A 22,448-nucleotide genomic window follows, 5' to 3' on the forward strand; every position below is an offset into this window, starting at 1 on the left:
TGTTCTAAGTTCTATATTAATTCACTTATACTTTATCATAGCCAGGTGTGGTGGTTCATGCCTGTAATCCCAGCACTGTAGGAGGCTGAGATGAAAGGACTGCTTGAGCGCAGGAGTTTGAGACCTGCCTGGGCAACATAGTGAGACCCCCATCTCTACAGAAAAAAAAAAAAAAATTAGGTGGACCTAGTGACACATGCCTATAGTCCCAGCTACTCAGGAGGCTGAAGCAGGAGGATCACTTGAGCCCCGGTGTTTGAAGCTGCAGTGAGCTCTGATTGCACCATTACACTCCAGCCTGAGTGACAGAGTGGGACCCTGTCTCTCTCTCTCTTTTTTTTTTTTCTTTTTTAAGACAGAGTCTCACTCTGTTGCTCAGGCTAGAGTGTAATGGCGTGATCGGAGCTCACTGCAACCTCCACTTCCTGAGTTCAAGGGATTCTCATGCCTCAGCCTCATGAGTGGCTGGAACTATAGGCACGTGCCACCAGGCCTGGCTAATTTTTGTATTTTTAGTAGAGACAGGGATTCACCATGTTGGCCAGGCTGGTCTTGAACTCCTGACCTCAAGTATCTGTCCACCTCGGCCTCCCAAAGTGTTGGGATTACAGGCGTGAGCCAGCAGGCCAAGCCGAGACCCTGTCTCTCAAAAACAAAAACAAAAAGCACTTTATCGCAACCCTTTGCTGTTGGTATTATTATTGTTTCTAGTTTACAGATGAGGACACTAAGCCATAGAAGAGTTTAGTAATTTGCCCAAATCAAATGTTTAGTAACTGGGGAAGAAGAGATTCCAATTCAGTGCAAATGTAGTAGAACTACATGGTGAGTGAGGTGTCAGGAGAACGAAGTGACAAACTCTGTGAAAAGAAGTATTTCTGAGTCTAGATTCTTATCCTTAATCCGTAAATCCTCACAATCTTCCTGTTTTCTCTTTTCCCTATGATCCACTGTGCCCTAAATACCAATGTGTTTATGTTTATAGTAAAATTACAATATCTTAGTAATCCTAACTTGGCCAAACAGTAAAATTTATATACATTTGTTAGATTTATATAGCCTCTCTCATTTCTCTGTGTTTGCCTTGAATCAACTCTATGTAACAATTGGTCTATTTTCTTTTGAGGTGGAGTCTCACTCTATCACCCAGGCTGGAGTGGCTGGAGTGCAATGGCAAGATCTCAGCTCACTGCAACCTCCACCTTCCGGGTTCAAGCAATTCTCCTGCCTTAGCCACATGAGTAGCTGGGACTACAGGCATGTGCCACCATACATGTAATTGTAAAAATACAAATTTTTGTATTTTTGGTAGAGGTGGGGTTTCACCATGTTGGCCAGGGTGGTCTCAAACTCCTGACCTCAAGTGATCTGCCCACCTCAGCCTCCCAAGGTGCTGGATTTACAGGTATGAGCCACCGTGTCTGGCCTATAGTTGAATTCCTCATCCCTGGTTTGGGGTACTGATGTGATAAATGCATCTGGTAGAAGACATAACAGGAAAGAACCAGACATCAGAGGAGGAGACTGAAAGCTGTTCATCAAACCTGTGCCTTTCCTTCACAATATTAAGCTTGTAGCCAAGCACATGGCTGCCTCACAATACTAGGTTTGTCCAGCTTCATTTGTCACTAGGTGGGACTGAGTAACTCTTTTTCACTAATCAGTGGGAGTGATAAGGCCAATGTCTTAAGAAAGTGGGTTTGTCTCCCACAAACCTCTTCTTTTCCCACCAGTATATTCTCACTTGGCAGCACCCAGTTCTATGAAGCTGGCAATGCCCTAGGGCAGAGGTCGGAACAGTGAAGCCCTTGGGCCAAATCCAGGCCTCTACCCAAAAGCTAACAATGGCTTTTACATTTTTAAATGGTCAAAAAATTAATCGAAAGAAGAATACTACTTCACAACATGTGAAAATTATATGAAATTCAAATTTCAGTGTCCATAAAGTTTTTATTGAAACACAGCCACACCCATTCATTGATGCATTGTCTATAGCTGCTTTGGGGCTACAACTGCAGAAATGAGTCGTTGTGACAGCAGCCATATGGTCCACAGAGCCTATTCACTTTTGTGCCTTTACAAAAAATTGTCAGCCCTTGCCCTAGGGGATGGTGGTACAATGACTTTCTAGAAACTTTCCTCCTGAACAGCCATGGAAACAGAGTTGCCCAGTGTTATGGCCACAGAAAAGGGACTAACACACATCTTTCCATTAGTCACTGCAGTCTATTTTATCAATGAACCCAGACATACAGTCTTTTCATTTTCTCCATTTAAGCTTCCTTTTTCTGATCTTTTGTTTCTATTCAAAATTCATTGTTCTTCATTAATCATTTGGGGTTCTCTGCTTTAAATGCTAATTTCAAATTTCACCACAACTCCAGAGAGGCTCTCTTTTAACTTAAAAATAAACAACAAAAAGATACTTTGAACCGCTCATATTTATATTTGAATTGGCATAGATGTGCATGTTAACAAATGTGTAATGCACAAAGATTGAAATTTTCAAGATTTCATGCAGTTACCCTCTCTTTCGAATTAGTTTTTCTAGCCCTTTGAATTGCTCCTAGAAGAAAAATTTTAAAGTCTTTCTGAAATAGAGCAAAACGACCTCCTCTTCTTTTTTTTTTTTTTTTTTTTTGAGACGGAGTCTCGCTCTGTCGCTGGGGCTGGAGCGCAGTGGCGGGATCTCAGCTCACTGCAAGCTCCGCCTCCCGGGTTTACGCCATTCTCCTGCCTCAGCCTCCTGTGTAGCTGGGACTACAGGCGCCCGCCACCTCGCCCGGTTAGTTTTTTGTATTTTTTTAGTAGAGACGGGGTTTCACCGTGTTTGCCAGGATGGTCTCGATCTCCTGACCTCGTGATCCGCCCGTCTCGGCCTCCCAAAGTGCTGGGATTACAGGCTTGAGCCACCGCGCCCGGCCGACCTCCTCTTCTTATAACACAAATTCAGGAGTTTAATTTCACTATTTTGTACAGAAACTTTGCTTTTTAATGTACAAGGGTAAAATACTCAGTTATCACATAATTTAATGTAGGTTTCTCTGAATAGGTCCAATTCAAGGAGTAAGTGAAAGCTGAGCACAAACTATGTGTATTATTATTATTATTATTGAGATGGAGTCTTACTCTGTCACCCAGGCTGGAGTGCAGTGGCGGGCTCTCAGCTCACTGCAAGCTCCGCCTCCCGGGTTCACGCCATTCTCCTGCCTCAGCCTCCTGAGTAGCTGGGACTTCAGGCGCCTGCCACTATGTCCGGCTAATTTTTTTTTCTTTTTTTGTATTTTTAGTAGAGACGGGGTTTCACCGTGTAGCCAGGATGGTCTCAATCTCCTGACCTTGTGATCCGCCTGCCTGGGCCTCCCAAAGTGCTGGGATTACAGGCATGAGCCCCCACGCCAAGCCTTTTTTTGCTTTGTTTTTTGAGACGGAGTGTCGTTCTTGTCACCCAGGCTGGAGTGCAGTGGCGTCATCTCGGCTCACTGCAACCTCTATCTCCCGGGTTCAAGTGATTCTCCTGCCTCAGCCTCCTGAGTAGCTGGTATTATAGGCACCTGCCACCTCGCCTGGCTAATTTTCGCACTTTTAGTAGAGATGGGGTTTCGCCATGTTGGCCATATTGGTCTCAAACTCCTGACCTCAGGTGGTCCACCCACCTCGGCCTCCCAAAGTGCTGGGATTACAGGCATGAACCACTGTGCCCAGCCAAAATACGTGTATTATTTGAATACGCAGATAGATAACATAATAATCAAAGGGCTCAATGAAGAGGGAGAATGAAAGAATAGCATGGGGTAGAAATGGTTATGGAAAACAGGCACAAATGTGAATTGCAGATAGGAGGCCATATTCTTTCTCTAGCTTACAAACCTACTGAGAGGAGAATCTGTCACATGTTAGATATTAAGTAGTAACTTTAGTTTTGTTCCATGTAGCTGTGACAGGATAAACACAGCACACAATGTTTTAAGTAGTGAAATCTATCAGCAGCATCTGAGATGAAATAGTGAAAAAGAAAAAATGGGATTATCACAAATAGGATTAGAATAATTGAGACATGAGAAAATATAGACATGGTTGTAGGTGATATGACTGGGAGGTAAGAAAGAGGCTTTTCTAAATGAGAAAAATAACTAGAAAAGCAGAATCAATTATCTGAGAGATGGATTAGAGGGAAAAGTAAAAAACTCCAAGATGATATTTTGAATTATCTGAGAAGATAGATTAGAGGGAAAAGTAAAAAAACCCAAGAGAAGATGCCAACATTTTGAAAGGCAAGCCACCTGCTTTTGGCATGCTACATTGTATCTTGTCTTCCTTCACACAAACAGCCAGACCCTTATATGCAGACAGTATTGGTCTTTCCCCTGAGTGCTGTATACAACAGGGCCAACGCCTGACTGAGACACACAAATAACAGTTTTAGAGTAAAAGTTGTTCCCATGAGCCAGTTATCACTCAGAGCTTATGCTGCAGCTGAGACACATAATCTGAGACATAGATAGGTCTGGGCTGAGACACATGGCCCTGGGCAACTTTAAGGAGGACCCAAAGTCCTTACACCTGCCTCTAAATGTCCATGATAACTTCTAATGTAGGTTAGTTATGTATAGGACAGAGGCAAAGTGCATACTTGCCAGCAGGTAGTATAACCAGTTGGGAAGAGAAGAAAGACCCCTGTGGGGGTGATCATTGCCTTGACATCCTGCTCACTGCCCCAGCTGTAAATGACCTGCAAGGAGAAATGGACCCCATCCCAAACTTGGTTCAGATGTCAAGAGTGATGATGAGACACACACAATAAGAGGGTATAAAAAGACTCATTACTCACATAATGAGGCTTTCTGGGGACAGCTCCAAGCAGGTCCAGATGGGGCTAGAGTGAGCAAGGAAAGGACTGTCTTAGGGTTTATAGCAGGGGTGGTGGGGCTAGGCTAACGATTCCCTTATGTAGTTGGAATTTCCCAGCACCAATGGAGAGAATACATGGGCTTTTTTTCTCAGTTTGTCCAGGTGTGGGGAGAAAAAAAGAGAGAGGGGTGAGGCTTAGAAAATGTCAGCAGTTGAGGCTGGGTGCGGTGGCTCACGCCTGTAATCCCAGCACTTTGGGAGGCCGAGGGGGGCGAATCACAAGGTCAGGAGATCGAGACCATCCTGGCTAACACGGTGAGACTCCGTCTCTACTAAAAATACAAAAAATTAGCCGGGCGTGGTGGCGGGCGCCTGTAGTCCCAGCTACTCGGGAGGCTGAGGCAGGAGAATGGCGTGAACCCAGGAGGCGGAGCTTGCAGTGAGCCGAGACTGCACCACTGCACAACAGGCTGGGCAACAGAGCGAGACTCTGTATAAAAAAAAAAAAAAAAAGAAAATGTCAGCAGTTGGACATCAAAAATGAAGGATACAGAATGAGATGTTCAAAGTATTTTATTAGGAAATATAAATTAAATAATAATTAGAAATTAAAACCCATCAGATTAGCCAAATTATTAAAAATTTGGATAACACTAGGTATGGATAGGGATGTGGGAAACCTAATACCCTTGTACAAAGTTCCAGGGACTACAGAGTGACACAGCCAATCTGGAAAATAATGTGCTTATACCTCATCATATTAAGTATTAGTATGCCCAATGATAAAGCAATCCCACTCCTCTTCCTTAAGAAAGCCTCATTTCTGGCCAGACGCGGTGGCTCACACCTGTAATCCCAGCACTTTGGGAGGCCGAGGCGGGCGGATCACGAGGTCAGTAGATCGAGACCATCCTGGTGAACACGGTGAAACCCCATCTCTACTAAAAATACAAAAAATTAGCCAGGCGTGGTGGCGGCGCCTGTAGTCCCAGCTACTCGGGAGGCTAAGGCAGGAGAATGGTATGAACCCGGGAGGCGGAGCTTGCAGTGAGCCGAGATTGCGCCACTGCACTCCAGCCTGGGGGTCAGAGTAAGACTCCATCTCAGAAAAAAAAAAAAAAAAGGAAAAAAAAAAGAAATTCTCATTTCCAATAAGAATAATTCATGAAGAAACGTATTGCGGTACTGTTTGTAGTAGCTGAAAAACTGGACAAGTAAAATGTGGTATATATGTGCACTACAGAACGATATGTAGAAATTAGAAAAATGCATTGCAACATGGACCAATTTGAGAAAAAAAAACTGAGTAGGATATATAATATAGTACCTACCATTTCTACAAATTAACAATGCTAACAACTCAGATTTTACAAATATCCCACAAATTTAAGCATAAATGGCAAAACATGTTAAATATATTAGAACAGTTGCCTCTTGGAAGGATAAAAATGAGTATGGAGACTGAGGATTAAAAAGAATAAATAAAATAAGAGGAGAGCCTTAAACACACTGATGATGATATTGACTAAAAACTAAGGCTATAATTATTAACTCAATCTTCTGTACAGGATATACCTGTACATGAGATTAAAAAAACTTTTTGTAAGATATGAAAATAAATAAATTAGAAAGATCAAGTTGGTGTTGTGTTGCACTAGCCAAGTAGGAATAAAATGTCAATGGTACCCTCAAAATCAACAGTTAGAGAAGAGGCATGGGGGGACTTCAGATAAGCCCATCTCTAGATGAGGTACTTAGGGGAAAGAGACAAAATGAGAAGAAACAGCAGGAACTGAAGTTGTAATGCACAGTAATTTTTTAAGAAGGTAGATCTATAAGTATTTGAATGCATAAGGAAATGATCTAAGGCCCTGATGGAGGTAGAAAGAATAAAACTTTTCTAGGGAAAGAGAGAAAAAAGCAAGAAAGCAGGACCCTAGAAAGTAGGGTGTGACATGATCCAAATAACCAGTAATTGTAGCACATTCCCTCCTAAAAAGCCAAGCAAAGAAGAAGGCATTGATATGAGAAGGGATTTTAAGTGGGGTTAGCATTTAGATATCCAAGGGTCCTTGTCTAATAACTGCTCTATCCAAGCAGTTCTAAAAGTCATATTAATGACACAGCAAAGTTGTGCAAAGTTGTGCACAGCCTCTCCCAGTACAAATACAGCTGAGTCATACTGTCTGCCATGCTCTTGGTTCCCTTCTCACCTGGATGGCTCTGACCGGAGATCTCACCATCCAACATACATGGCTCTTCTTGTTCCAAGCTGAAGATGACTTCTGGTTTGGGAACTTGACATCCTGTTAACAGGAGATGATAGAGGACTTGGTTTCAGAGGCCATACAATGAAGCATTCTATTTGTTTTCCAAAAAAGTTCACTGGGAACAGAGGAATATTCACACGACCCAAAAGAGATTATTAAGAACATGGGACAAAATAAGGACAAAACCATTACACACTTTAGATGTCCTGCAGTCTTTAGAAGTCCCACATACCTCAGAAAACAGACTTCAGCAATTCTACTGAGAAAAAAATATATACTCAATTAGGTGCTGTCTACTGTGTACCCAGCAGAGCTGCGCTTACCCACTGAGATCAAGTTGAAATAGTTTTCCAGCATCACTTCTCTGTACAGGCTTTTCTGAGCAAGGTCTAATTGTTGCCACTCATCCCTACTGAAGTCTACAGTTACGTCCTTGAATGACACTGATTCCTGTGGGAAAAAAAAAAAAAAAAAAAAAAAAAAAAAAACCCTTTCAATGTGAAGGATCAAGATTACAGAATGGAAACAAGACAGGACCTTATTTTTTATTTTTTTATTTCTAGAGCAGGTCTAGAATATCTTTTATTCTACATTTAGCTTAGTTTAACTATTTTTTTAAAATTATACTTTAAGTTCTAGGGTACATATGCACAACATGCAGGTTTGTTACACATGTATACGTGTGCCATGTTGGTGTGCTGCACCCATTAACTCATCATTTACATTAGGTATATCTCCTAATGCTATCCCTCCCCACTCCCCCCACCCCACAACAGGCCCCGGTCTGTGATGTTCCCCTTCCTGTGTCCAAGTGATCTCATTGTTCAATTCCCACCTATGAGTGAGAACATGTGGTGTTTGGTTTTTTGTCCCTGTGATAGTTTGCTGAAAATGATGGTTTCCAGCTTCATCTATATCCCTACAAAGGACATGAACTCATCCTTTTTTATGGCTGCAAAGTATTCCATAGTGTATGTGATATACAATATACTATAAAGAACCTCTACAACTCAACGACAATGAACAACATAATTTTAAAAATGGGTAAAAAGCTTAAATAGACATTTCTACAAGGAAGATATACACATAGTCAACAAGCATATGAAAAGATGCTCAACATCATTAATCAGTAGGGACATGCAAATTAAAACTACAAATACTACCTCACACCCATCAGGATGATAAAGAAAATGTCTAAAATTGACTATAATGATGGTTGTATAACTGAGTGAATATACTAAAAATCAATACATGGTACACTTTAAATGGTAAACTGTGTGGTGTATGAAGGGGAGGGCTCTTTTTTGGCACTGCCATTTCCAGATGGGATGCAATAGCTTGGCAGTCCAGTGCTTCTTTCAAGAATGAACTGTAAATGCCAGATGCAATACTTGAAATCATCTGTTTCAAAGCACTGGAAAGCTGCTGAGGTAACAAGAAATATAGGGGCTAAGACTGGAGAGGAGAGAATACTGAAGATTGAAGCTGACTTATTCAGTCACTTGGACAGTGGGAGCATTTACCAATTCTGGGTGTGGACAAAAGCTGGATTCTCGTTTTGTCCTGTCTACTGGAGAATGCAGTGGAAGGCTGCAGCTGGTTAACACAGAAACTAACATAACTCAAACACATGGCCATTTTCCCCTCAGGATATTTACTGAATTCTAGGGTATATAGGGCAGAAGACTAAAACTGTAAGCAAACAGCCTTTGCTCTTTGAAGAGCAAAGCAAAAGTCTGGTATCTGTTAAGAAAATAGTTGGGCATCTATCAGGAGGAGGGTCTTTAGAGGACAAAAGGACTCTCAGCTGAAGATTCTCAGTAGCCAAGGTTATCCAGAGGTAAACTGAGTCTTAGCAGAGCTTCAACCCAGCCTTGATTCAACACTGTCCCTGACTGGATGTACATGTTCTCCCTTCCCTCCTTTTGCTGACATAAGGAAAGACGAATCCTCTGTGGAGAAAGATAACACCATCCAGACCAGATCCTGTTCAACTTTTCTTCTTTTTTTTCTTCTTAGACAGGGTCTTGCTCTGTCATCCAGGCTGAAGTGCAGTGGCACAAACACGGCTCGCTGCAGCCTCGACCTGGGCTCAAGCAATCCTCCTGTCTCAGCCCTGCAAGTATCTGGAACTACAAGCTTATGCTACCATGCCCAGCTAATTTCTCTATCTTTTGTAGAGATGGGTTTTGCCATGTTGCCCAGGCTGGTCTGGAACTCTTGAGCTCAAGTGATCCGCCTGCTTCAGTCTCCCAGGTATGAGCCCTGCCTACAACTTTTTATACACGGTGTTTAAAACAAACAAACAAACAAACAAACAAAAAGATAGGACCACATATCCAAAATCAGAGAAGGAAAAAATTCAATAGAAACAGTCACATAGAGAACGGGAATTAGATGAAAAGATGACTATCTTTAGAGAATTGGTTTTTATAATAAAGAATCAAATGGAAATTCAAAAATTGAAAAATCTAATATCTAAAATTAAGAAGTTCTTATACAGGTTTAACAGCAAAATACAGAATTTCTGAAATGGAAGAGAAGTAAATAGAAAATATCCAAACTGAAGCAGAGATTTTTTTTTAAAGAAAAAAACCACAGGAGCATTAGGAATATTTGTGACATAGTAAAAAAGTATAACCTATCAGAGTCTGAGAAGTTAAAGAGGAGAGTGCAGGGAAGAAGTAATATTTGAAGAAAGTAATGGCTATGAATAACATCAACCCTTAGGATTCAAGAAGCTCTTCAAATACCTCTTTACAAAACTGCAAATATTGACTATGCAAAACAATAACAGTACTATTCTCTGGGAGGTTTAAAATATATGCAGAATTTAAATTCATGGAAATAATAATGCAAAAGTGGGAGGCAGCAAATAGAATTAAAATATTTTAGTATCCTAGCATTATTAAGGAGATAAAATAGTAAGTTCAAGACGGATGTTTTAATATCTAGGGTAACAAATAAATAGTTAAAGAATTATAACAAGTAAACAAAGGAAAAAATTAAAGAGTAAAAAATTATGTAATATAAAAAGTCAAGAAAGCAATGAAAAAATAGGTAGTTCAAATCAAAAAGGCTGGGCGCGGAGGCTCACGCCTGTAATCTCAGCACTTTGGGAGGCTGAGGCAGGTGGATCACGAGGTCAGTAGATCGAGACCATCCTGGCTAACACGGTGAAACCCCGTCTCTACTAAAAATACAAAAAAATTAGCCGGGTGTGGTGGTGGGCGCCTGGAGTTCCAACTACTCGGGAGGCTGGGGCAGGAGAATGGTGTGAACCCGGGAGGCGGAGCTTGCAGTGAGCCAAGATTGCACCACTGCACTCCAGCCTGGGCAACAGAGTGAGACTCCATCTCAAAAAAATAAATAAATGAATAAAAACTAAAAAATAAAAACTAATAGTAAGGTAGTATATATAAATTCAAGTACATTAGTAATTACATTAAGTGTAAATGCCTTAAACATTCAAGTTAAAAGCAAGGATTGAAACTTCTGGTTCTAAAAAACAAAACAAAACAAAAAAAGAGTGCATTCCACCCCATTCCTCCTGCTAATTACCTAAAATCTAGAAAAATACATAAAGCATCTATCAGAAGACTAACTGGTGGAGAAAAGAAAGCAGAACCTAAGGACTTAAAAAACAACACAGTAGTGAGTTCCCTAGGACTTCTTAGAGGGAGAGAGGGAGCTCCTACGTACTGCAAAATGAGCACTAGAGGAGCTTGCAGCCTGGAAGAACCAGTGAGTACAGACAAAAAAGGCCTCCCCAAAGCATATATTTTCCAGTCAAATAATCTGAAATAGGGCAGCACTACAGGATGGGCCCTTTTGACTACACATACCTGCAAAGTTCAGAAGTACCCAAGAACACCCTCACTTCTGACACCTACTGAAAGCAGGGGGATTTCCCAGGATCACCCGTACTTCTGACACCAGTTCCAAGTCAGGGGTCCCAAGACCACCCTCAGTTTCCATAATTCGCTGGAAGAACTCACAGAAATTAGAAAAGCCATTATACTCATGGCTATGGTGTTATACAGTGGCTTTACAATGAAAGGATACAGATCAAAATCAGCCAAGGAAAGATGTGCTTAACACAGGGTCAAAGAGAGTTCCAGGTGTGAGCTTCCAGTGGTTTTCTCCCAGTGGAGTCATATGGACAGCACTTACTTCTCCCAGCGATGATGTGTGATGATAATATGCATGGAGTATTGCCAACTGGGGAAGTTTACTTGAATCTTGATGTCCAGAGTTTTTACTGAGACGTGATCATGTGGACATGAATGACTCCCATTGTGGCTGATCTTAGTCTCCAGCCCCTTTGGAGCTGATATTGCATGGCCAAGGTACCCCACTATAAACCACATGTTGGCATAGAATATTCAGTGTGGCCCAAAGCTCCTACTGTAATCACATTGTCATTATATACCATCTTGCATGGCCCAAGCAAGACATTCTAAAGATTTAGAGGTTACCTCCCAGGAGCTGAGTGCAAAAGCCAAACCTCTCTTTAGGCAAAGTTAATTCTTTACTGCACAACAGTATACTCGAGGTGAAAACTACAAAAGATGCATCCTTTGCCTTCTTCACCAAACAATGTGACTCCAAGATGGTGGGGTGGAGCTCTCTCAACCATCCCAACTGCATTAGCTCAAAGAGAGGTAGCACCCCTCTTGCCTCTCCAGCAGGCATTATATAGACTGTATTGGCTAACCCTACCCTAAATTAAGTGAATGACAGCAAAGAAGTACCTACCTTCTCCTTCCAATAGAGAGTGGAGGATGGACTATGGAGAAAGTTATAAAAAGGGGTTCTTTAAAGATGTGTATGATGCCCTGGGCATACCTATGAGCAGCCCATGTATAAAATCAATCAGAATCAACATAGAAAAAGCTTTCAGGGCTGAACTAGGGTATGGGATACTGTCCAGGTTTCAAATTGCCTTCTGGGTTGCACAAAAATGAGGGAGACCAAAGTAGAACTGCAAAGACTTTCAATACTTAAGTTGAATTTGAACTACAGCCCATAAAAATAGACCAAGACACGTACTCTAAACCCAAATGTGTTGACAACTGCTAAAATAGAGAATTTAAAGAGAAAACAGAATCTCATAACATGATATTTAGAATGTCCTAAATAAAGCCAAAATTATTCATCATCTTAAGAACCAAGAAAATCTCAACTCAAATGAGAAAAGAGCATCAACAGATAGCAACACTCAGATGAATCAGATGTTGGAATTATTTGTCAAGGATTTAAAGTAGCTAACTAAAAGTGTTGCAACAAGCAGCTGTAAATAGTCTTGAAACAAGTAGAAATATACAAATTCTCAGCAAAGAAATAAAAGGTATGAGGAAGAACAAAATGAAAATTTTAGAACCAAAAAATACAATAAATGAAATTAAAAACCTCACTGGATGATCTCAACAGCAGAATGGAGATCCAAAGAAAACAATCAGTTACCTCAGTTACCTGTAAGATAGATAAATAGAAATTATCCGTATCTGAACAATAGAAAAAATAATTGATGAAATGATTGTTTCATCAATTCCCTTGGGCTGTATTCAGCCTAAGGGACCCAGTGGGACAATAACAGAACAGCCAACAATCATTTCATCAGTCCTAGAAGGAATGAAAAAGTAGGATGGGAGACCGGAAAAAGATTTGAAGAAATAATAGCTGAAAACCTCCCAAATTTGGTAAAAGGCATAAATGTATAGATTCAAGTAGCTGACCAAATCTCCAAAAGGAAAACCTCAAATAAATCCATGTCTAGATACATTGTAAGATTTATAAAATCCAAATTCAAGAATAGAACCTGAAAACAGTCAGAGAGAAATGACACATTACCTGTAGGGAAAGGGCAATTTGAACAAGAGTGAATTTCTCATTAAAAACCACAGATGTCAAAAGGAAGTGGCACCATATTTTTCAAGTGCTGAAGGGAAAGAGCTATCAAAATTGAATTCAATATCCAGTGAAAATAAAATAGGCTCTGTTTAAATTCTCTTAAACTTAATTCTGAGGAATTACCTGCCATTGGTAGTTAAGAAAGAAGTCTGAAAAAAATAAAAAAGGAATTAACTGCCATACATTTATGAAGCATAATTACTTAGGTAATTCTTAGGAATTACCTGCCATATATTTACTAAGCAAGATGTTCAGAACTTTATGTTGTGAACATCTTCACAACTTTACACAATATGCTTCAAGACATCAAAGAACTTACAACAATTGTCTCAGAGATTATAAAGGGTATAAGAGATGTGCAAAGTATAGCATGACTCCAAATAGAAGAAAATTCTACATGGAGTGTAAGACTAAGTTCTGTAGAGTTGATGAAACTTAAGCTTAGTCTTGGGAGATGACATGTTTAATGCAAGCAGAGTAGGGTAAAGTGATTTTTAGAAGGGAGCAGCATGAGCAAAGGTATAAAGACAGGAAAATACATGATAAATTCAGGGAACTACAAATTAGTCTGCATAATGAGAGGTCTGTATGCAGTGAAGGAAAGGTGTTTATGAGAAAAGATGATTAAATTTGTGTTTAAAACTGCCAAGAAGATGCTGGTGAGGTTGTGGAGAAATAGGAACGCTTTTACACTGTTGGTGGGAATGTAAATTAGTTCAACCATTGTGTAAGACAGTGTGGTGATTCCTCAAAGATTTAGAAGTGGAATTTGACCCAGCAATCCCATTACTGGTTATATACCCAAAGAAATATAAATCATTCTATTATAAAGATAAATGCATGCATATGTTCATTGTGGCACTATTCACAATAGCAAAGACATGGAATCAACCCAAATGCCCATCAATGATAGACTGGATAAAGAAAATGTGGCATATATGCATCATGGAATACTATGCAGCCGTAAAAAGGAATGAGATCATGTCCTTTGCAGGGATATGCAGGGAGCTGGAAGCCATTATCCTCAGCAAACTAATGCAGGAACAGAAAACCAAACACTTGATGTTCTCACTTATAAGTGGGAGCTGAACACACGGACACAGGGTGGGGAACAACACTCACTGGGGCCTATCAGGGAAGGGTGGGGGGTGGGAGAGCATTAGGGAAAAGAGCTAATGCATGCTGGGCTTAATACCTAGGTGATGGGTTGATAGGTGCAGCAAACTATCATGACACACGTTTACCTGTGCAACAAACCCGCACATGTACCCTAGAGCTTAAAATAAAAAATAAAAAAAAGACTATCAAGAAATGGCATGGAGAATACATTTGAATGAGCAAGAGTGGAAGTCCAGGCAATATTTCATGTGAAAGAATAAAACACCTAAGTTGGGGGGAAAATATTATTTAACAGGAATATAGAAAAAGAAATTGGTGTAGATAGTAATTAGAATTGATAGATGCAGTAAGAAAAAGGAGGGACTAAAGCGAAATTCTCAATTATTCGTTTTGTATACTCTGAGATTATGGTGTCATATACTGAAGTAGAGATGATGAATGGGAAAAGGTTGGAGAAAGGGAACCAGATAAAATCACTTACGTTTTGCACATATTGAGATTACAGGGATTAAACATGTAGGCAGGCTTGTTTAATCCCTGTAATTAACAGGAAGGAAGTTAGGCAGGAAGTTAGGCAGAGGCCTAGAGTGAAGATAAAGATTTGGAAGTCACCAGTAGATAATTAATAACTAAAATCATCTGAGTAAATAAGACTGCTTGAGAGGACACCTGATAAAGGAGAATGTAAAGAAAATAATCTGAAACAATTACCAGTATTGAAGAGGTGTCAGCAATAAAAACTGAGAAATCAGACAGAGTCAGGAGACAGTAACGTCTTAGAATGTATGTGGGGATTAGTTGATGGGGCTGAATGCCAAGATGGATGAAAAAAGCAAAGGACAAATAAATTTTGGCTTTTGTATTTAGGAGATGTGACAGTGATAGCTAGCTGTCTTCCAACATTCACTCATCCTTTCTTCCCTAATAACAGAACATGAATTCTTAGCTGGGTACACTAAGACTCTCTTTTCCCAGCCTACCTTAAATGTAATCAGGAAACTATGCTTTGGCCACAAAGATACAGGTGATACTTCTGAGAAGGCATTTTTTAAAGGAGAAGGTGTGAGTGCCCCTTTCCTCCCCAACCTCCCTATGCTGCTGGCCTGGAACGCTGACTCAGTTAATGCCACCCCAGCCAATCTCGGGAACCATCAAGTAATGTGAGGTTGAAAATCACAAAATGAGAATGACATACAGAACAGAAAAAAACAGTGTATGAGTTTGTGAAGACACCAGGCCATGAATGAATACTTTCAGAGTTCTTTTACTTGATAGAATAAACTCTGAGGTGTTTAAGCCTGTAATTTTTAGATTTCAGTTATACTAAAATGCATTTTGCCAAACGATTCTAATAAAATAGACAGAAACTGTGTTGCGATTACAGACTCCTAAGCTTTTAAGCAAAAATTTCAGTACCATGTAATAGCAAAAAGACCAGTACTCCAGGAAAATATAATTCATATTTTGAATGACAATCTAAAATACATAAAACAAAAGCTGACAAAATTACATGGAGAAATTGATAAATCTACACACGCAGTGGGAGACTTCCCAACTCCCCCTCCCTACTCTGGGAGATTTTAACCAGATTACATTCATTAATCATTAGATAGAGTAACAAAAATTTGGCACGTATAGGAAAATTTCTGCAAGAAAATTGACAAGCCAGTTACAAAGGAGATGAGATCTCATACATAAAACAAGTATGCAATAGTCAAAAAATAAGGATTATACAGAATATCTGAACAACACAAATAAGCTCTTTGTGATGTAGATAGAAATCACACATACACACACACACACACAGAGAGAGAGAGAGAGAGAGAGAGAGAGAGAGAGAGAGAGTATATTCATCATTATATTAGGGGGCCATACACGAATGACAATGTGATAGTACACAAAATGTATAAAGAATATAAATTAAAAAACAGGCTGGGTGCGGTGGCACATGCCTGTAATCCCAGTACTTTGGGAGGCCAAGGCAGGAGGATTGCTTGAGTCTACGAGTTTGAGATCAGACTGAGCAACATAGTGAGACCTTGTCTCTACAAAAAATCAAAACAACAACAACAACAAAAAGCATTGCCAACTACAGACAATTTAGTTAAAAAAAAGCCGGGGGGAATGAATCAAGCAATTCTTAAAAGAAGTGTACATGACAATAAAATTCTGAAAACCTGTTCAATCACATTAGTAACCAGGGAAATGCTAATTAAATCCAAAATGAGATATCTGCAAACTCCCCAAGACGGCTAAAATTGTACAGATTGAAAACACCAAGTACTGGTAAAGACACAAAGTATTAAACATATCTGCACACTACTAGTAGGAATACAAACTGGCATAACAACTTTGCAAAGCTGTATAACATCATATACTAAAGTTGGAGAGGGGCCAGGTGCAGTGGCTCAGTCCTGTAATCCTAGCACTTTAGGAGGCTGAGGCAGGAGGATTGCTTGAGACCAGGAGTTCAAGACCAGCCTGGGCAACATAGCAAGATGCCATTTCTACAAAAATTAAAAAAAAAAAAAATTAGCCAGGCATAGTGGCACGCATCTATAGTCCCAGCTACTTGGGAGGCAGGGGTAGCAGGATCACTTAAGCCCTGAAAGTTGAGGCTGTAGTGAGCTGGGATCACACCAATGCACTCCACTCAGCCTGGGTGACAGAGCAAGACCTTGCCTTTGGATAGAAATAACTTCTGAAAGAAATGTTCACAAGAGCATATTTATAATGCATTTTATATTTCTCAATAGTAAAGGCTTAAAAATAAATGAAAATAAAATTATAATGGTACAGAAATACATACAGCATACCATCTTTTATGGAAGGAACATAATACTTTTCCTATTTGTTTTTGTCTATATAATGATACTTTGAATACACACTAAAAAAATTAGTTATCCAGATTGAGGACATGGGCTGATAGGAAAAGAAAGAGGGAGATTTTTCACTATATACTTATTTTCTTACTTTTAAATCATATGCATGTATTACCTATTCAAAATACCCATCTGACAAAGGTCTAATATCCAGATTCTACAGGGAACTTAAGCACATTTACAAGAAAAAAACAATCCCATCAAAAAGTGGGTGAAGGATATGAGCAGACATTTCTCAAAAGAAGACATTTATGTGGCCAACAATTATATGAAAAAAAGCTCAACATCACTGATCATTAGAGAAATGCAAATCAAAACCACAATGAGATACCACCTCATGCCAGTCAGAATGGCAATTAAAAAGTCAGGAAACAACAGATGCTGGTGAGGCTGTGGAGAAATAGGAATGCTTTTACACTGTTGGTGGGAATGTAAATTAGTTCAACCATTGTGGAAGACAGCGTGGCAATTCCTCAAGGATCTAGAACCAGAAATACCAGTTGACCCAGCAATCCCATTACTGGGTATATACCCAAAGGAATATAAATCATTCTACTAAAAGACACATGCACACGTATGTTTATTGCAGCACTACTTACAATAGCAAAGACATGGAACCAACCCAAATGCCCATCAATGATAGACTGGATAAAGAAAATGTGGTACAGATACAACATGGAATACTATACAGCCATAAAAAGGAATCAGATCACATGCTTTGCAGGGACCTGGATGAAGCTGGAAACCATCATCCTCAGCAAACTAACACAGGAACAGAAATCCAAACACTGAATGTTCTCTTATAAGTGGGAGTTGAATAATGAGAACACACAGACACAGGGCAGGGAACAAGCCACACCAGGGCCTATCGAGGGGTCGTGGGGTAAGGGGAGAGAAAGCATTAGGACAAATAGCTAATGCAAGCAGGCTTAAAACCTAGATGATGGGGGCCGGGCGCGTTGGCTCACACTTGTAATCCCAGCACTTTGGGAGGCCAAGATTGGTGGATCACCTGAGGTCGGGAGTTTGAGACCAGTCTGACCAACATGGAGAAACCCCATCTCTACTAAAAATACAAAATTAGCCAGGCACGGTGGCTCACACCTGTAATCCCATCACTTTGGGAGGCTGAGGCAGGTGGATCACGAGGTCAAAGACCATCCTGGCTAACATGGTGAAACCCCGTCTCCACTAAAAAACACAAAAAATTAGCCAGGCCTGGTGGCGGATGACTGTAGTCCCAGCTACTCGGGAGGCCGAAGCAGGAGATTCACTTGAACCTGGGAGGCGGAGGCTGTGGTGAACCGAGATCGCACCATTGCACTCCAGCCTGGGCAACAAGAGCGAAACTCCATCTCAAAAAACAAAGCAAAACAAAACAAAACAACAATAACAAAAAAACAAGCCTAGATGATGGGTTGATGGGTGCAGCAAACCACCATGGCACGTGTATACCTATGTAACAAACCTGCAAGTTCTGCACATGTATACTGGAACTTAAAGTAAAATTTTAAAAAAAGAGAATATTGCACCCATTAATATTTGAAAGATCGTTCAGAACTGAAGAAAAGAGTCCTTGAAATTAAAAATACAATACTAATGAGAAACTCAGTAACCTGAAACTTTCCATGATACTGCACAGAGCACTTCTTCTTGGGCTGATTTTAATCCACATCCTCTTTTTGCAATGAACTATAAGCGTGAGTATAATGGCTTTCCTGAGTTGTGTCAGTCCTTCTCGTGAATTATTGAAACTGAGGGTGGTCTTGGAGATTCCTGAGCTTGCAGTTTCTGTCATAAGTGAGGGTAGTCTTAGAGACGCCTAAATAATTGTACTTGGGCTTGTATCTGGGTGTCAATAGGGCTGTATTCCTTCTGGAGGTTCTAAGGGAATATCCATTTCCTTGATTTTTCTAGCTTCTAGAGGTCACCTGTATTCTTTGGCCTTAAAATAACACAAAGTTGTCACTGTTCTGGAGGTCATATGTCCAAAGTAGGTCCTGCTGGGCTGCATTCGTTCTGGAGACTCTACAGGACAATCCATTTCTATGTCTTACCCAGCTTCTTGAGACTCAAGAGATCTAACTTTGAGAAACATAAGAATTCCTAGTATCATGTGGAAGGGACAGCCCATGCCAGTAGCTGAGTATCAGATAGAGAGTAACTATGAGCAGGTCGACAACTCCAAGAGGAGTTTCTTTAAAGAGCTGAAATGAATAGCATGTAATCTAGAGCCAACGGCCTGGGTCTTATTTTCCTGGCTTCGTCATTCAGGAGCTGTGTGATCTTGGGCAAATTACTTCTCTGTGTAACAGTTTTCCTCCTCTGTAAAATGAGAATAATTATTATTGATAGCTGTCTTTGTTTACCATTGCTATAAAGGACTATCTGAGCCTGGGTAATTTATAAAGAAAAGAGGTTTATTTGGCTCATGGTTCTGCAGGCTGTGCAAGAAGCATGGCATCAGCATCTGCATCTGGGGAGGGCCTTCAAGCTGCTTCCATTCATGGCAGAAGGGGAAGAGAAGCCGGTGTATGCAGAGATCATATGGCAATAGAGGAAGAAAGAGAGAGAATGGGAGGTAGCAGGCTCTTCTCAACAACCAACTCTCATGGAACTCATAAGATTGAGAACTCACCACCTCCCCAGAGACAGCATTAATCTATTCATGAGGGATCTGTCCCCATGACCAAAACACTTCCCATTATGCCCTACCTCCTACACTGGGATCAAACTTCTCTTTTATTTTTTATTTATTTATTTGAGATGGAGTCTCGCTCTGTTTCCCAGGCTGGAGTGCAATGGCACGCTCTCGGCTCACTGCAAGCTCCGCCTCCCTGGTTCACCCCATTCTCCTGCCTCAGCCTCCCGAGTAGCTGGGACTACAGCTGCCCACCACCATGCCCAGCTAATTTTTTTTTTGTATTTTTAGTAGAGACGGGGTTTCACCATGTTAGCCAGGATGGTCTCGATCTCCAGACCTTGTGATCTGTCTGTCTCAGCCTCCCAAAGTGCTGGGATTACAGGCATGAGCCACTGTGCCCAACCCTCTTTTATTTTTAAAATTTCTTTTTATTTATTTATTTTTGTAAGAGACAGGGTCTCGCCATATTACCAAGCTGATCTCAAACTCCTGGCCTCAAGTGATCCTCCTATCTTGGCTTCCTGAGTAGCTGGGATTACACACAAGCCACCATCTAGGGATCAAATTTCAGCATGAGATTTGGAGAGGATAAATATCCAAACCACAGTAATAACTCATAGGGTTTATGACTGAATTAGTTAATAGAGAATGCTTATAGTGCCTAGCATATAGTAAGCACTGTATTAATGTTTATATTACTGTTATTATTTAACATATTGTAATATATTGAGAAGGTATTTATATACGTGGGAAGACTAGAGATGAATTAGTGATATGTATAATATATATTGTATATGTCTGTATGGAAAACAAAACAAATAATTAAGCCAGAGACTTATAATTTCGGGTAAAACAAAAAGCACTGCATAAAAAGTAAATGGCTCACTTGTGAATATTGTTAAAATCATCATCATAATAAAATGCAGCCTATTGATTTACCCCAAATTATGATATACCCATATTAGGCTGGGCGCGGTGGCTCACACCTACAATTCCAGCACTTTGGGAGGCTAAGGTGGGCGGATTGCTTGAGCCCAGGAGTTCAAGACCAGCCTGGGCAACATGGTGAAACCCCATCTCTACTAAATAAATAAATAAATAAAATACCCATATTAGAAGGAGGGTACATGAGAAATGTGTACGTGAGTGTCAAGGGCCTGAGTGTCTGAAAGAAAGCTAATTCCTTATTTCCATTGTGTTATCTGTAGATAACTGCTTAAGACTGAAAGCCTAGAAATACCAATACAAACATGTTATTTAGACATATGAAAGTAAACAGCAAAAGACAGTAAACTGAGTTCAAAGTGATTACCTTTGAGAAGCTGAAATTTGAGGGTGAAGAGAGCAGATGACAACTGTTTTATTCTAAGAAACCACAAAGAACAATTTGACTAAGTAACTACAGGTAAAATGTTCATGACATTGAAAATGAAATACTTATTTTTAAAAGTTCAAATGCAAAGGACAAAGAGGCAGTTATAATTGAACAAAACGTATAAGACTATGCTTAATACATGAAGTCCTCTGTTCAAAATCAATAAACTGGATTCCACTCCTGGAAAGATACAGCAGATGCACTTGTCTCGACTCAGCCTGTTAAGTTCATCTGCAAACCATAGACATTATCCATCAAACTAACATACAGAGACTCTGAAAGGTAAAGAAAAATAGGCACCCTGGCTAAGGGCCTCAGGAACCAGGAAGCTAAACAGTAATGAGCTCTCTGTGTCTTTCGGCCTCATATAGATAGCCCTGACCAGGTGTTCGAAAAACCTACAATCCAGAAACACCAACAAGTGCATACAAAAAGGCCTGGAAAAAAGTGCTCTCTCTAGCTAAAAGACCAGGAAAGGGGCAACAGAGAAAAAAAACTTTTAGACAAAACCTACTCCAAGCAAATACCACAGATAATAAAACAACAAAAAACTGTGGACTTGATTCATCTCTCATCAGCAAAGACTCAGTGGTTAGCCTAGGCTCCTGTATTTGCCTGGCTGTCTGGGGATGCCCCTCCACTACAATAGGGTAGTATGAGAAAAAGCCAACTGGGGAGCTGGGACTTGCATCTCTGCACAGTGGTAATGGGTAGCTTTCCCGCCAGTGGGAGCCACATCAGGGCTGGACTTCCATTCCTACCTGGCAGTAAAGCGACAGTCTTTCCATCACCACAGGTATGGTGTGAGAGGAGGCCAGATGAAAATCCAAGACCTCCATCCCTCTGAGAGGTAACGAGGCCCCATCCAACCTAACAATATCAGAGAAGACAGCATGAAGAGCAGAAACAAGGTACCCTCTCCTGTCAGACAAAGTGATGTCACCAGAGGTCTACTGGGGAGCCTGAACTGCCAACCCCAACTAGCAGTAATGAGGTGTCTCTCTCCCCACAGACTGTCAACAGAGTTCAAGTAGGGAACCTGCAAATTCACATCCACCTGGCGGTAGCACAGCAAGGTCCCCCAATTCCCACACTGGCCCAGAGGACGCCTGCTAAAAAAGAGGACTCAAATAAGATCTAGAGTCTAAGGTTTCCACCATACATTACAAAATCGTTTGAATAACCAAGAACCAGGAAACCTCAACTTGAATAAGGAAATGACCAATCAACAGATACTAAAACTGAAGTGATGCATGTTATCAGAATTATTTCATAAGGATTTTAAAGCAGTCCTCATAAAAATGTTTTAATAAGCATATGAACACACTTGAAACAATAAAAAAATTTCAACAAAGAAATAGAGAAGAGATGAAGAAATCAAATGAAAATTTTAG

At 40.4% G+C, this 22,448-nt stretch overlaps 1 protein-coding gene across 15 annotated transcripts in view; it reads right to left on the bottom strand.

The window, feature by feature from the left end:
• The window catches only part of ZNF484 (zinc finger protein 484), a 132,787-nt gene that overhangs the window by 3,383 nt on the left and 106,956 nt on the right, over positions 1–22,448 (bottom strand). For 4 of the 15 annotated variants that reach the window (XM_015436661.4, XM_015436660.4, XM_065530841.2 and 1 more), the window contains 3 exons: positions 7,445–7,571; positions 7,065–7,157; positions 4,832–4,876 (listed from right to left, as the gene is read on the bottom strand). In XM_015436661.4, the coding sequence (XP_015292147.3) occupies positions 4,832–4,876; positions 7,065–7,157; positions 7,445–7,571 (265 nt within the window). Of the gene's footprint in view, positions 1–4,831; positions 5,342–7,064; positions 7,158–7,444; positions 7,572–21,815; positions 21,925–22,448 lie in introns of all 15 variants that reach the window. The other 11 variants (XM_074017952.1, XM_015436662.4, XM_074017956.1 and 8 more) reach the window with 5 other exon arrangements.

Source organism: Macaca fascicularis, chromosome 15 (assembly GCF_037993035.2).
Source record: "Macaca fascicularis isolate 582-1 chromosome 15, T2T-MFA8v1.1".
In the NCBI taxonomy this organism is placed as follows: domain Eukaryota; kingdom Metazoa; phylum Chordata; class Mammalia; order Primates; family Cercopithecidae; genus Macaca; species Macaca fascicularis.